The sequence below is a fragment of the Labrus mixtus genome, chromosome 17 (assembly GCF_963584025.1).
Source record: "Labrus mixtus chromosome 17, fLabMix1.1, whole genome shotgun sequence".
Taxonomy (NCBI): Eukaryota; Metazoa; Chordata; class Actinopteri; order Labriformes; family Labridae; genus Labrus; species Labrus mixtus.
The window spans coordinates 22,406,819-22,420,507 of record NC_083628.1 but is presented as its reverse complement, the minus strand read 5'-3'; the positions used below and the strand labels follow the sequence as shown (position 1 = coordinate 22,420,507).

The window sequence follows — 13,689 nt, the reverse complement described above, 5'->3', positions numbered from 1 at the left end:
CAAGTAAAATGACTTGATGCTCTTCATTAGCAGAGTAAGACAAACACTGCTTAACCAAGCTGAATGTCAGCAGCAGAGTTATCATCTCAGTTTGAATGTCGTGTCCCAGCGTGGCGCCTGTTACAGAAGCAACACTTCAAGTGCCTGTGGGGAAAGTTGCAAATGTTTCTCAGGAGTTTTGTTTTGGTGTTTATGACTTCATTTTGGTGTTGCTATTTTTAGCCCTGCTTTACTTAACTTGCATTTTAAAATCTTCATGAATATTTCATTTCGATATTTTTTTTGCATCAACTTCCAGAGTTGTTAAATTATATGGTGGCAATAAAAAGTGTTAAAGTGAGAAATATATGTGAGGCAACAAATGTTTTACATGAATAAATGCCAAGGCCAGCCGTTAAAGAATGTAAAAATATAAATCTCCACAAAAAATGTGATGTGTTTATTTATATTTCCCCCCTGATAGTTTGATTTAAATGCAAGCTGCTCTGTTATTCCAGTACCCCAGTGTTTTTGTTTTCCATGTTTAGCCTCACCTTCTTCTCGTCTCCCTCCTGCAGAAGCTGCATGTTGCTGCGTCTCTGGCTGTCAGTTCTTCTCAGGGTGGCGCTCCGATGCTCAGGCAGGTCAGGGGGAGGGGACACACCTCGGCCCTGAGGGTCAACCCAGGTATAAACATGGTTGGTGACGTATCCGCCTGGAATCCGCCCGACTGAGCGCACAGAGAGGCAAAGCTTTTTACTGCCCTTCAGCACCTGAGGAGGAGACGGGAGGGAAAGAGAGTCAATTCAAGCCACATTTTAAACACAGGTCAGAATGTGTTTTTCTCAGAATATGAACATGAGAGCAGTTTCAAAGAGCAAAGAGTTCCCAGAAACCCACACTACTTCAGAGACCCACATGAATACATGCATGGGTACACACAGTGTGAGGTTGTTGCAGTGAATATTAAAGTGATATACACCGTTAAATTTGGGAGAAAATTAAAGATTACAGAGAAGAAACCAATTTTTTCTGTGCCCCAACAACAACAACAAAAAACTCCAAATGACCAAACACCCATGCACACACACTTCCAACACATTTCAAGTGAAAATTGCTGTTGGCTGTGCCTCATTGCCTTCTGATAGCTTGCTGTATGTAATCCCTCTGCAGATCAATGTCTTCCCATGTGTTCGTTGGTCTGGATAAATCAGACTGAATGGTGTGGAAGCTCTTAATGATCAAACAAGCTTTGTGCAGTACAGATACAAACAGGACCCATTCTGAAAAAGATGGTAAACACTACAGTGTAAAAAAATGAATATTACTCCAGGACAGGGAGCTTTCTTCAGGAGTTAAATGCTTTAGCTCATCAGAGAATGATTTTCTTTAAAAAGCATGGAAACGTCCTATGTCCTTGTTTTCACAGTAAATAAAACTTCCTTCCATGTCAGAGATTTACAGTATGTGTTTTGAAAGAATCTTTTTTATCTAGTGACTCTAACCAACACTTACTAGTGATCTTCATGTGCTCGTACAGAGAGCCTTTAAAGCGAGGCAACAATGGGAGGTCAAAAACAGTTTCTTGTGTCTGGTTCAGATTGGAGGTCAACATGAATCCCGTGTAGACAAGCTTGTAGAGAAATCTCATCTCAGTGGCTTGTAGAGGATTTTTACTGAAATCTGGTAAACTCTGCTTAGGGACAGAACCAAGGCTTGATGTAGAATAAACACGTTTAGAGCAATCATCCACACAAAAAGCCAACTTCAGTCCATTTAAAATGAATAGACGATATGGGCTGCCGGTGGCCTAGTGGCTAGTTTACATGCCCCATGCACAGAGGCTGTAGTCCTCTAAGCGACCAGATTGGGTTCGAATGTGACCTGTGGCTCCTTTCTCGCATGTCATTCCCCACTCTCTCTCTTCAAGATTTCCAACTCTATTCACTCCCCCTTCTCTCCAATAAAGGTATAAAAAGCCCAAAACTCAATCTTTAAAAAAAGGAAAGGACAATATATTATTAACTCCAAATCCCTCAAACCAGCCCCTTCTGGACCTCGGCTCTGTGTTGGGTTCCTGAACATTTGTGACAGGTGGCCTAACACCCTCTTGGCAAAGGATGTCAGTACTGACCTTAATTCAATTTATTGAAAAGTTTTCATAACTTGTATCCCTGAAAACTGTGAACACAAAGTCTTAGCTGGATCAAGACAGACATTTCAGTTCAGTAGAAATCTCCTCTTTCTGTCTTCATGAAGATCTGCTTAATTTTTCTTCTTACATAAATTACATAAATTATATTCTGAGGGTTATGCTGCTAATGAGAGTTATTCTAAACTGTCTGTTCATTGTTGCAGTTTTTCACACAATTGTATTGTTGCTGTGTTATGTCTCATATTAATGCTGTTTCTACATATAGATATATAATTCAAGGTTCCGCCCTCCTCCTTTGATGCTCCGTAAGCGTGTTTGTATTTAATTATTCAAAAGTTATTTATTAATTTGGTTTTTAATGGCTCAAACACAACACCACTGCGTCTCCTGTTGTCCTCTCTGGGGACTGTGTGCAAAACTCTTCTCAAAATTGCACTCGATCCCTTAAAAATAAAAAACAAACCATGATAAACATATTGAGTCCCTAACCCTCACATTAATCCTCCTATATCTGCAATCTTTCAACAACACTTGCAGGAAACTGCTAACCCTACTTCTGTTGGAATGTGTTTAAGCAAACACTGCTTGCAACTCTAACTCAAATTATTTCTTGTCAGAGTGCGGCGTGTTGCAGAGGAGGTCTGTCTCCCAGAGCACTGGGCTCAGGCCGAATCAATTTTCACAATCGTGATTTGTGCTGAGAGATAATAACTTCAATTCTGGGGCAACAAAACCCTGTCAGCACTGAGGCTCAGTGACTGGAGTCATCACTCCCTCCCTCCCTGCCTCTCCCACCACCTTCCCTCTGTGTGGACAGCATCAATGCAGAGGTGTAGATATAAGTTCAGCAACACATTGCCAAGCATGACACTGGAGGTCTACAATCGAACAGAGAGAGAGAGACAGAGATGAAAAAAACTCAAATGCAGAAAGAACGGCAAAACACAATCAGCGGGAAGTCAAATGGAAAATAGCCTGTCTTCCTGATTTAATTACTGTGTCATAAATTTTGGCAGTATTGATGACGAAGGTTATCTCCTTGATTTGAACAATTCCCATCACCAGCTCATGGCGTCTGACACATCCCTCTGAGCCATCAGCAACGGCAGGGGGTCATAGAAATCGAAAGGCAATCAGGGCTGCACAGTGTGCAGCCTGGACATGCTAAATATGCTGCAAAAAGAGGAAATTGGGGTTAAAAATGTACAAATAAAATAAAGTGCATGAACGTATTAGTGTCTTTGAAAGCTAAGGGAGTCGTTGGGTTCCATCCAATATACTACTAATGCAAAACTGTTCATTGTGAAGCATTAAGTGCATGCAGTAGAATTATATTAAAGAACTGGGACACAGCTAATTATTAGTTAGACATTTGCAGTTTGAGAGGCAAATAGAAAATTAAATTGAATGATTGGGATTAAAGAGAAAGCTTTTAAAAAGGAATTCAAAGATCTGTCAATGAACTGCATCACCAAGTGTCCCAAGCAACTTTCAAGTGTAATGATTGGCCTCTTTTTTAATGAAGTAATTGTTTAATCTATATCTACAGATTATATATTAAAATGTAGAATGTAGAATGTCATATTCATAGGAGTCTGGATTTCAGCATGGGAAGTTTTTGGTTTTCTGTTGAAGTATATCTGTGGTCCGAGCTGACCGATCAGGTATCAGCAGGCTTTGTTGAGGGCAGGCAGAATGTTATCCGTGCTGATGACGCACAAGCTCCCAGAGATGGTATTGTAACAAGGATTTATTAGTCTCTATAATCAATTAATCTGTATTTGTATAGCAGAAATTCAAACAAATATTGTCTCAGAAACTTAACAAAAAGGGCAAGTCTAGACTTTACTCATTGTTATATTATCTACACTCAACATGACTCAACATTAATCCATCATGAGCACTAAGCAACATTAATTAAAGGTACAGTGACAAAGAAAAACTTCCTTTTATCAGGCAGAGACGTCGAACAGAACTGGGTTGGAAAGTGATATTAAGGGATGGAGGGATAAGAGATGGATACTGATGATGATAATTATAGATATTGAAGTTGAGCAGCTCTACACAGATACATAAACTAAAGTAACAATCCACTATAAATCTAATATGTCAACTTGAGCAGCAAATCTGCTTGATGGTGTGTTGCAAAAGCCATTTAACTTTAAATTCCGTGACTACTTAAAAAAAACAAATCAGAAATGATTGAGGACAGACCTGACAAAGCATGATCTTTTACATTTTACAAATCTGACTAATGATGTTGTCATTGAAGCAATCTTAATTTGCATTAATAGAAAGTAAATCAGAAGACAATTGGTTTCTTTTTTGGGCTCATACTGCTGAAGTGATCCAGAGTGAAGCCGCTGTATAAGACACGCAACTTTGTGATGTAATGGAGCAAGAAATGCCGACGTCTTTGTTGCAGATGTGAAAGCAGCAGGGTAAAGGAACTTGGTCTTTAACCCTAACCGCTGGCTTCATCTGATTTACAGGGGAAATCATATATGTTCCCAGAGGCATTTATTGTCTATCAGATGATAATGATGATGATTGTCGATGGGTTATACGGTTGGTGGTCTAAGCACAGTGGCTTCTTTCATACATTCAATCAGCTTCAGAGCTAACTCTTATTTATGATGCCAATTGACTTTTTCACTGTGTATGTTGGTCTGAAAAAAGAATGCAAATGAGCATTGTTAAGGCTCAGTAAGATTAAGGAATGCAGGGGGTATGGTGCACCTTAAGAGAAACATAAATATAAAGGACAATGGAGGTGATGGAGGGAGTGTGGTGGAGCAGGCTGCATCTTTCTGTGAATAAGAAACAGTTGTAATCGACTGCACAGCCACTGCACAGCCACGGCACAGGCACAGCAGTCCTAATGCATCGTCCTCAGAGGAAAAATGCTGATTGTGACTCTGGGCTGATGTAGCCGGGGCCTGCCTGCAAGCCGTGCAAACAGCTCTGTAAAAAATGGAATATATAGCAGAGCATAATGGGAAATGGCATCTGCAGGTAAACTGCTTTCAGCTGATGCAGTGAACAAAACAATACGTTCTCACGAGCAGCCAGGCAATCCATTTTATACACAAAAGCTGACTGCACAAAGCCCGGGCTGAAGAAGCCATCCAATTTGATCACTTTGTAAATGCATGGTTATAGACTGGAGGAGGTTTAAAGGTGCCTGGTGTTAGGGTTATGACAAGTCATCTATTCAACTATGTGAAGGCAGTCTGTCCTTTCATGAAATGAAAAGACCAGACTGTGTGCCTTCACTGGGTATAAACTCAATATTTGCATAAGGAGGCAATTAGAGCAAACCCTGATTCTAACAGATTCATCATACTATCTAAATGTTCCACTAATTAAAGCAAATGGAAAAGTAGAAACCCTTACGAATGAGTTATTCTTCGTTTAGGAGTTACAAAGTCTTTTTATATTGCCAGTTCATCACAGATATGAACACAACGGTTCTGCAGTGTAAAACACGCAGAGGCCTAATGGTGGTGCAAAGCCGTTCCACCACTGAGCCAGCAGCTGAGGTCGTAACAGAGGGAACAACGTCACTGTTAAAGGTAAGAGCCAGCAGGGTAGAAAAAGTGCCGTGTGTGCATGTCTGAGTGTGTGTCTTCTTAGTGAAGCTTCTGTTTGTTTACACATCGTGCCTCTCTCTCGCTTCCGCATCACCATGATGCAATGTAAGATCACACACAACAATGCACAACAAGAAAAATGGATTCACTGACTGCAGACTCACGCATGAGGATCTTTGTTCTAAGAGAAGTTCTTAATATTTGCTAAAAACGTTCTCCAGAAATGCTCAGAATATTGTCTTTAGTATTGAAATGAAACACATTTTTGCTGATCTTTTGATATCAACTCACTACATGAATCCTAAAAGAATAGAATAGAATAGAATATATTTTTATTGTCATTGCTATAAAAACAACGAAAAACAGTTTAGCAGCTCCTGTCATTTGCAGCACACACAGACAAACAGCACATACAGATGGACGGTAAGACTGATTATGTAAAGACAAACAAAAATCACATCATAAGAAGCAAACAGTAGAAAGGCTCTGGAAAAGTGCAAATGGTGCAGAGCAGGTGTCAGGTTCTGGAAAGTGCAAAATAGTGCAGAGCAGCTGTCGGGTTCTAGAAAAGTGCAAAATAGTGCAGAGCAGCTGTGGGGTTCAAGTATTCCTAGTCATAAAGAGCTTAGTGCTGAGTTTATTTGAGTTTGTTTGCCTGAGAGGCAGGAAGGCGGTTAGTGTCCAAAGTCCTGATATCTAGAGAGAAATAGTGCTTTGTTAGCAACACTGAACCTCAAGTGGAGTTAAACCCCTCCTGCTCTTCCTGATGTTCAATACACAAACACAAATTCTCAGCTTTAACGAGAGCTCAGATAAAGCTCTGGATTGGACAGGTGGATTAATGAGAGGTAAAAAGCAAACCATCCTCCGGTCTTCCTTTGTGCTGCTGAGGAGTTGGCAGCACAACAAAACCACTCACTGCTCATTGTTCCAGTTGATTGCACTCTCTATAAGTTGTTGTCAAGATACATTGTGTGCAGGTGAACCAAACTTCAATTAGGAGTATAATCGCAGTAAACAGTTGTACTCAAACTCACGAGCACACAGATCAGATGTATTTATGTAAAACAAAAGCAGAAACACAAATAAAACCGGTGGGCAAATTGCCTTTCACTGCCGTCAGAAAAGATTCATCAACCACAGGGGATCAATTTCACACAAAAACTCACAGAGACACCTGGGAAATGAGTAAGAAAAAGTTCTACTTTTTAAGCAACTTCTTACCTAGATTTTCCATGTGTGACATGAACAGTTTGCGAATCACTTACACTCTTCTTAAATGTTCTAATGAATGTTTAAGACCTTATCAACCCCTATTAGGTAAAGTATAATATTTACATTTTTAAACATATCTTATCAGCTAATTTGTTTACACATTACTTCAACCTCATTGGCTTAACCATCATGTATGCTGTATTTGAATTAGAATGTTGTTATCTCATTTGGAAACCACCCCTGAGGGCAATTACAGAGATGAAATACTAAACTTTTCAAAATGTCAACATTTACTGGGTACATCTTCTTCAATCTGGGGGCATGTGAACATGACACATCTTTAGAGGAGGATGCCATGTCCTGATGTTTCAGAGTGTTTAGTTTATGACATTTGATTTAAAAAAAAATAATTAAAGTTGTGCAAGTGTTATTGTTCTTTTACCTTTAAAGATTTACTTTTGGGCTTTCTGTTCCTTTAATGGAGAGATAAGACAGTGGATAGTTGGAAATCATGGAGAGAGAGAGTGGGCAATGACATGTGGGAAAGGAGCCACAAGCGGTATTTGAACCCGGGACACCTCAACCTCCATATATGGGGCGCGCACACTAACCACTGTGCCACCAGCGCCTTGCATTATCTTTTAATTGCAAGTGTCATCTCATCAGGGTTTCATATCAGCAGAAATGAGTGTGGGGGTCAATAACAATATTTTATTTAAAGCCTATAAAGGTTGATGTGGACAAAATGCTGATGTTATCGTGCATCCAATCATCATCCAATCATTTGCTAAGAATAAATCCAGCCTGAGAGCAAGATAACAGAACATCCTCTATGAGTCACTAAACCAAGTACGGTGACAAATTTAATAAACGTCATCTTTATGTAACTTTATGTATCATATTCACTAAAACTATCAATAAAATGGGATAACTGAAAGAATACGTCCAATTCATCATAGTGTGATGTCAGTGAAAGCACCACATTTCAAAACCCAAACACACTTCAGTACCTCGAGTAACAGCCATCACTGCTGAATCCTGCAGTGCAGTAAGACACATCTTGTGTAACGCCCCGTTCACACGTACAGACTGTCACACTGGAGATGTAACAGGAAGTCATTTATTGTGGATTCAACCTTGAAGGCATGCTGGTCCTGCTCAGCACTACTCACAGATTCAAAACACCTCCAGCAGAGTAACTTTTGAAGGGTTCAACCTGATGTTTAGAGAATGTCCTCTAAAACATCAACTGAAGGACAACGTCTCCATTTTCTTTGCATTCTTTTTCTTTTCACACACTTTTTTATTACCAACTTTGACAAGCTTCTATAACTTCAATAAGAAAAACAATTATTAACTTTCCTGTGTAAAGAAACTACATCTTCATGTGCTGGTTCTGCAGCAATATGCAATAATCAATGACCCAACAGAGAGGCTAATGTAAATACTGAACACATGCATTATGCTATGTTGGGCTTGTTGGACACAGAAGAGTTTGCATATAGTATTTACAAAAATCTAGCTCAATTTGAGACATAATCGTGTTGGTTTGTAAAGTACATGACAAATGACAAGTACCAAAAGACGGGTTATTTCCTATTTAAATTAGCTCAAAAAAGGTAAAGGCTAATGAAAAAGGGATGCATTTGTTTTGGCACTGCGGTATTGCGTGTTCAGTGTGTGTTTGTCCAATTACAACAGCCAGCTGTGACGCAGGGCCTGTTGTTCTCTTGGGAACAAATGAGCTGAAACAGAACTGGAATGTGTTTGTTTGATGGCTTGTTGGAAATCTGAGTGCGGCTGGGAGGCAAACGGATCTGTCAGCGCTGCGAATGGATCATAGCCATCGATGCTGTGCAGCGTTGGCACAATTTTCAAAGTCCGATCCATCTCTCAGCCGCGTGTGTTTGCGCCTGTGGGGGAAATGGCCAAGCGTGTAACCGGCAGCCAGCGTGCCTGTGAGACCCTCAATGAAGAGTTTCCCTGACACTGAGCGAGACCAAAGAATAAACGCAGGAATCAAATGAGCTCGTTTTCACATCGGTTCTCTTTGCATGTGTCAATCTGACAAGTTAACCCATGATGTGCCAGTTAAACAGTGCACAGTGCAGTCAGAAAACATTATACAAACAATAGTGTTACATCATGAATGCTGCTAAACCAGTGACAACAAGGCTTGAGTTTCAGTATGATGTACACTGAACTCGAAGACTGAAATATAACCAGCATGATTCAATGCACAATTCAAGTGCCGACTTTGAACAGGTGTGTTCGCATTCAACTTGAGTGAAAAGTTTGGGTGCTAAAAACCATTTTGTGCTCACTTCTAAAATTGAATGCAGCTTCAGAATCTCTGTTGGCCAAAGTGTAATTTTAATGTAATAGTTCATCACAAGGAAAACAAATGAGACTGACTTAAATGTTACAGCAGGAATAAAAAGTGTCATCAGTAAAGACATGGAAAACTGTCAGCAAAGAAAAACACCAATGGTCTGATGACAATGTAGGTCAGAGTGTAAAAAGAATTAAAAATAAATTTGTATTAACACTGTAATTTTATTTTTCATGAATTTAGAATCACTGTTAATATTTAAAATTAAAATATTTGGGTTCCTTTGCCTTTAAAGACTTGCAGGTTGTGCCTACATGTTCCAGAGTGCATTGCGTTTGAGGAGCTGCAACCTCAGCCTATACAGTACACTCTGGAACCAAAGATTTCACCTGAATAGTCAGATAAGACACTGTACAATGTCCTCTATCCACTACATTCTCTGGACTTGTAGAACAGGATAGGATAATACTTTATTGATCCCCAGAGGGGAAATTCAGGCATTGAATACAGAGAAGGGACATAAGGGACATATATAAGGGACCAATCAGTATAGTTTCTGGTTTGAATCTCAAGCAGAGGCAGAAAGAAGGAAAAGACAGAAGAAGTCTGTATAGTTCTTCCTGGCTCCCATCAAAGTCAGATTATGCAGCTGTGCTATGAGCCTCTTCCAAGGAAAACAGAGAACATCAACAACAACTGCAGGCTTTTTCATACTCTGTACTCAACATGAATGGCTAAGGACGAACAAATTAAACATTTTCCCTTAAAATAAAGGAGACGTCTTCTAAACTTTGCTACGTCTTCTTTAACATAAAAGCTAAACTGGAAGTGGAAAATGTAGACCAACATAAACTGGATTTCTGTTAACATGAATATGGAAAGTAAGTAAGCTGCAAAGTGAACCAGAAAGAGTGAGGGCCTGCAATTCTGTGAAATTTGATATAACATGCAAGAAAATTATTCTGATGACCTCTGTGTTCCTTTTACATCAATTTAACTATGTGTAATTATATTCACTGTTTCATTAAAGTATTAATTTTCAGTGTTTCCAAAACCTCTTCAACTTATTTGGTGAGTTAACTTAAAGTCATCATGGACAAAAAAAGGCTGCTGTAAAGAAACAAGAAATCTCAGATTCTCAACATACTCTTTGTTCTGTGTGGTGTGTTTGTGCACTGTAATGTCACATGTTAGAGCATACACATGTACATTTGTTGAACATAAAGAATCAGTTTAGAGCTCAAATGAGGTAAACACTCGGGAGGATTAATGAGTAATTGACAAGGCAGCCAACACAGAGACTTAATGGAACCAAGTCATCAATCACAGGGATTAGCAGGAGGAAAACATCCACAATGCTCCTTCTAATCCCTCCATTCCCCCAATCCATCTCTCACTCCGTTTCTCTTCTTTATTTGAATAAACACCCAGACCACCTGCACACACACACCGAGACACACGTGCACACATACTGTATATGAACACAATGAAGCAAAAATATTACAAGGGAGACAATGACAGACAGCATGTGTGCAGGAATAGATTTAAATTACAGTCATCAACAGATTAGTACAAACACTGTAATTACTTTGCACTTCTTCTGCCTGTCTATCTTTTCCATATTTCCATCATTTTATCACACTTCAGGAAGTCAATCTATAACACAAGTGACACAATGAAGAAAAATCCCCAATGCTGCAATAACTTCTCATTTTAATGCGAACACATAGAAGATTTATGCTGACAGGCTAGATAACGAAAAATGAGTAGACGTGTAAAAGTGCTGCGTCACACAGACGACAGTAGTTTTCAAAGCTTATAGCTCCAGATGTAAACACAGAGCATGAATTAAAGTTAAGAATCTTAAAAGAACATTTACGTTTGCTGATTTCAGCTTCTTTAAAAAAAAATGTTCTGCTTTCTTTTGTTGAAGAATGACTTTAAATGAAATATGAAAAAATTAATCATCAATCAATTAAACATCACACCTTAAAAGTGACGTACAGCAGAAATAAAACTTTCGGGTCATTTTATCGGTATTTTGTGACATTTCATCATTTAAGATCTTTCCTCTATGGGCAGGGTTGGTCATTTACTCCAGATACACTTTTTAAGATTTTGGTTGAAATTGTCTTTAGGTCCTGACAGACATTGATAACTCATGTTCTCTGAAAAAGGAATAAAGAAAATCCATCATCTGTATCAGTTGTAAGCCTGTAAAAACTTTGACCAATGTCTGCCACGAGGTACCAATCTGATGAACCAATCAGACGCCTCCCTGTTTCCCTGCTCGTTCTCTACCCCTTGCTTGAACTAGCCCACACTCAAAGCGCGTCACAGATGACAGAGTTTATACTGAGAGTTTGTTGTTGTGAGTAATCTATTATGATAAAGTTTAGTGTTTACTTAATGCTGAATGAGACAACGTAGTTTCTATGCAATGCAAGAGATGAGGGGGCTTGTACAGTACATGTAAGTGAGGGGCGTGGCTTTTGAGGGAGCACAGAGGGGAGGGGCTGGGTGTAGATGAAGCACTGAGAGATACTTTCAAAATCATGCTAGTTTTCCTAAATGACCAACCCTGACTTTGTTTGACATGTAAAAAAAGCTAATAAGGAGAATAAAACACTTCACTTTTCCAATCCCTGCCTTTAACAAATAGCCTAAAGATTTACATTTAAAGCCTGAAACTGTTATTTACACATGGTCTTCACCTAGCCCTTTTTATTACTGTGTTGTCAAATACACAGATTTTGTGTCACAGCCCTCTGCATGGTATATAGACGGGGATGATACCCTTCAGACACTGCCTGAGTTTTCTCGATAAACTCCACTGTACATCCATCCATAGAATATGACCCCAGAAAAAAACTTTAAGTGACAAAGAAAGACCAAAGATTTCAGGTTGGTGAGGGCCTCTAGGATATACGAGCCAAACAGCAGGATTTTTACAAAAAAGATTGAGGTGGGATGGTTGTTGGATGCTAAACCTTAACAAGCAGACCGTTTCACATGAACCACTTGCCACCACAAAACAGACTCGGGCTACAATAGATGCAATAGGGTTCCTTGTGTGTCTGAAAAAGAAACCTGAGAGTCCTGCAAAGCTTGAGTGTTTGCCAACCAGGGATGAGAAGTTGTCGATCGCCAATATATTATAGTTTGGAAAATGTTTAGGGAGTTCAATCTTGTCTTTTTTTGTTCCTCCTTTGTTATATCATTTTTGAATTTCTGCAATTTTTGATTTCTAATCCTCTCCTTCCTTCCTCCCTTCCTTACAGCCCGTTAAAGCCCCTACATCCAATACTTTAACATCAATACAAGTAATTGTCATTGCTTTCCTGTCAAATGCCAATCCTTTAAATACATCCACGTTTTCCTTACTATGTCTTTAAGTTCTGTTAAGAGGCACATGTTCCCTTCTTATGCAACGATCCACTTGAGTTATGGTCTCTGTAACTGACTTGACATGTTCATGTTACTTTACTCACACGTGTTATCATGTTGGATAGGAGAAGTTCAGAGGTGGAGAGAGGGAAAGGAATAACATCTCTCCAGTGTCCTGTCCCCTTTGAACATCTCATATCTGGTCTATGACAGAGACCACCGTTGATTACTTCTTCATGTGTTGTAATTAGTGTTGATAATGTTCTATTATAGCTTTGTAATTGCCTATTCCCCACCCACTGCTTCTCCTACGCTACAGGCCTTCTGAGAGGGTTCATCATTGTTTCTTGCTTCAGTTTTTTGTTCCTTTCCAGAGTGTTTATTTTGTCCTAATTTACTCATTTTTATTTACTGATTTTCTAACATTTTGTTGTTTGACTTTGTTTGTTTTTCTTGCTAAATTCCATCCATCCTTGTCAGTTTTTGCCCTTATTTTCCATCTGTGTCGTAAAGCATTTTAGGGTGCATGTTTTTTTATGAAAGGTGCTTTTACAAACCATTAAACTTGAAATAAGTTTCGGCCTTGAGATATTGAATGTGCTAATGGTTCATGCAAAGTGATTTCGCTTGAAGTAATTGAGATTCCAGGAGAAGTTGAAGTGTTTTTGCTAAATATATCGACAACTCTGGGACTCTGTTGGAAAAATCACAGCAACGACACTCCAAATAAAAGGAACCACGGCTAAGATTATTGAACTACTACGCTGTGAAAAAACACGTCTTAATGCTTCACCAAAAGTCAAAAAAGAATACAAAGAAGGCTGATAAGTCCAAATTACACAGTGTCCAATATAGACGCTTGAAATGTTCAAAAGGAAAGTGTCAGGGTTGCTGGTGCTGCTGCAGATCAATCAACCCCCTGCTAGCTCCTTTACACCAGCTAATTAATCAAACTGCCTCCTATACCTCCTCTCCTCCCTCACATTTCTCCTGTATTGAACGCCATATCTCTCAGCGGCTGTTATTTA

General features: G+C 39.3%; 1 protein-coding gene across 5 annotated transcripts in view; it reads right to left on the bottom strand.

The window, feature by feature from the left end:
- The window catches only part of whrna (whirlin a), a 130,660-nt gene that overhangs the window by 66,797 nt on the left and 50,174 nt on the right, over positions 1 to 13,689 (bottom strand). For all 5 annotated transcript variants that reach the window (XM_061061636.1, XM_061061637.1, XM_061061639.1 and 2 more), the window contains exon 2: positions 534 to 752. In XM_061061636.1, coding sequence (XP_060917619.1) covers positions 534 to 752 — 219 coding nt within the window. The remainder of the gene's footprint in view (positions 1 to 533; positions 753 to 13,689) is intronic.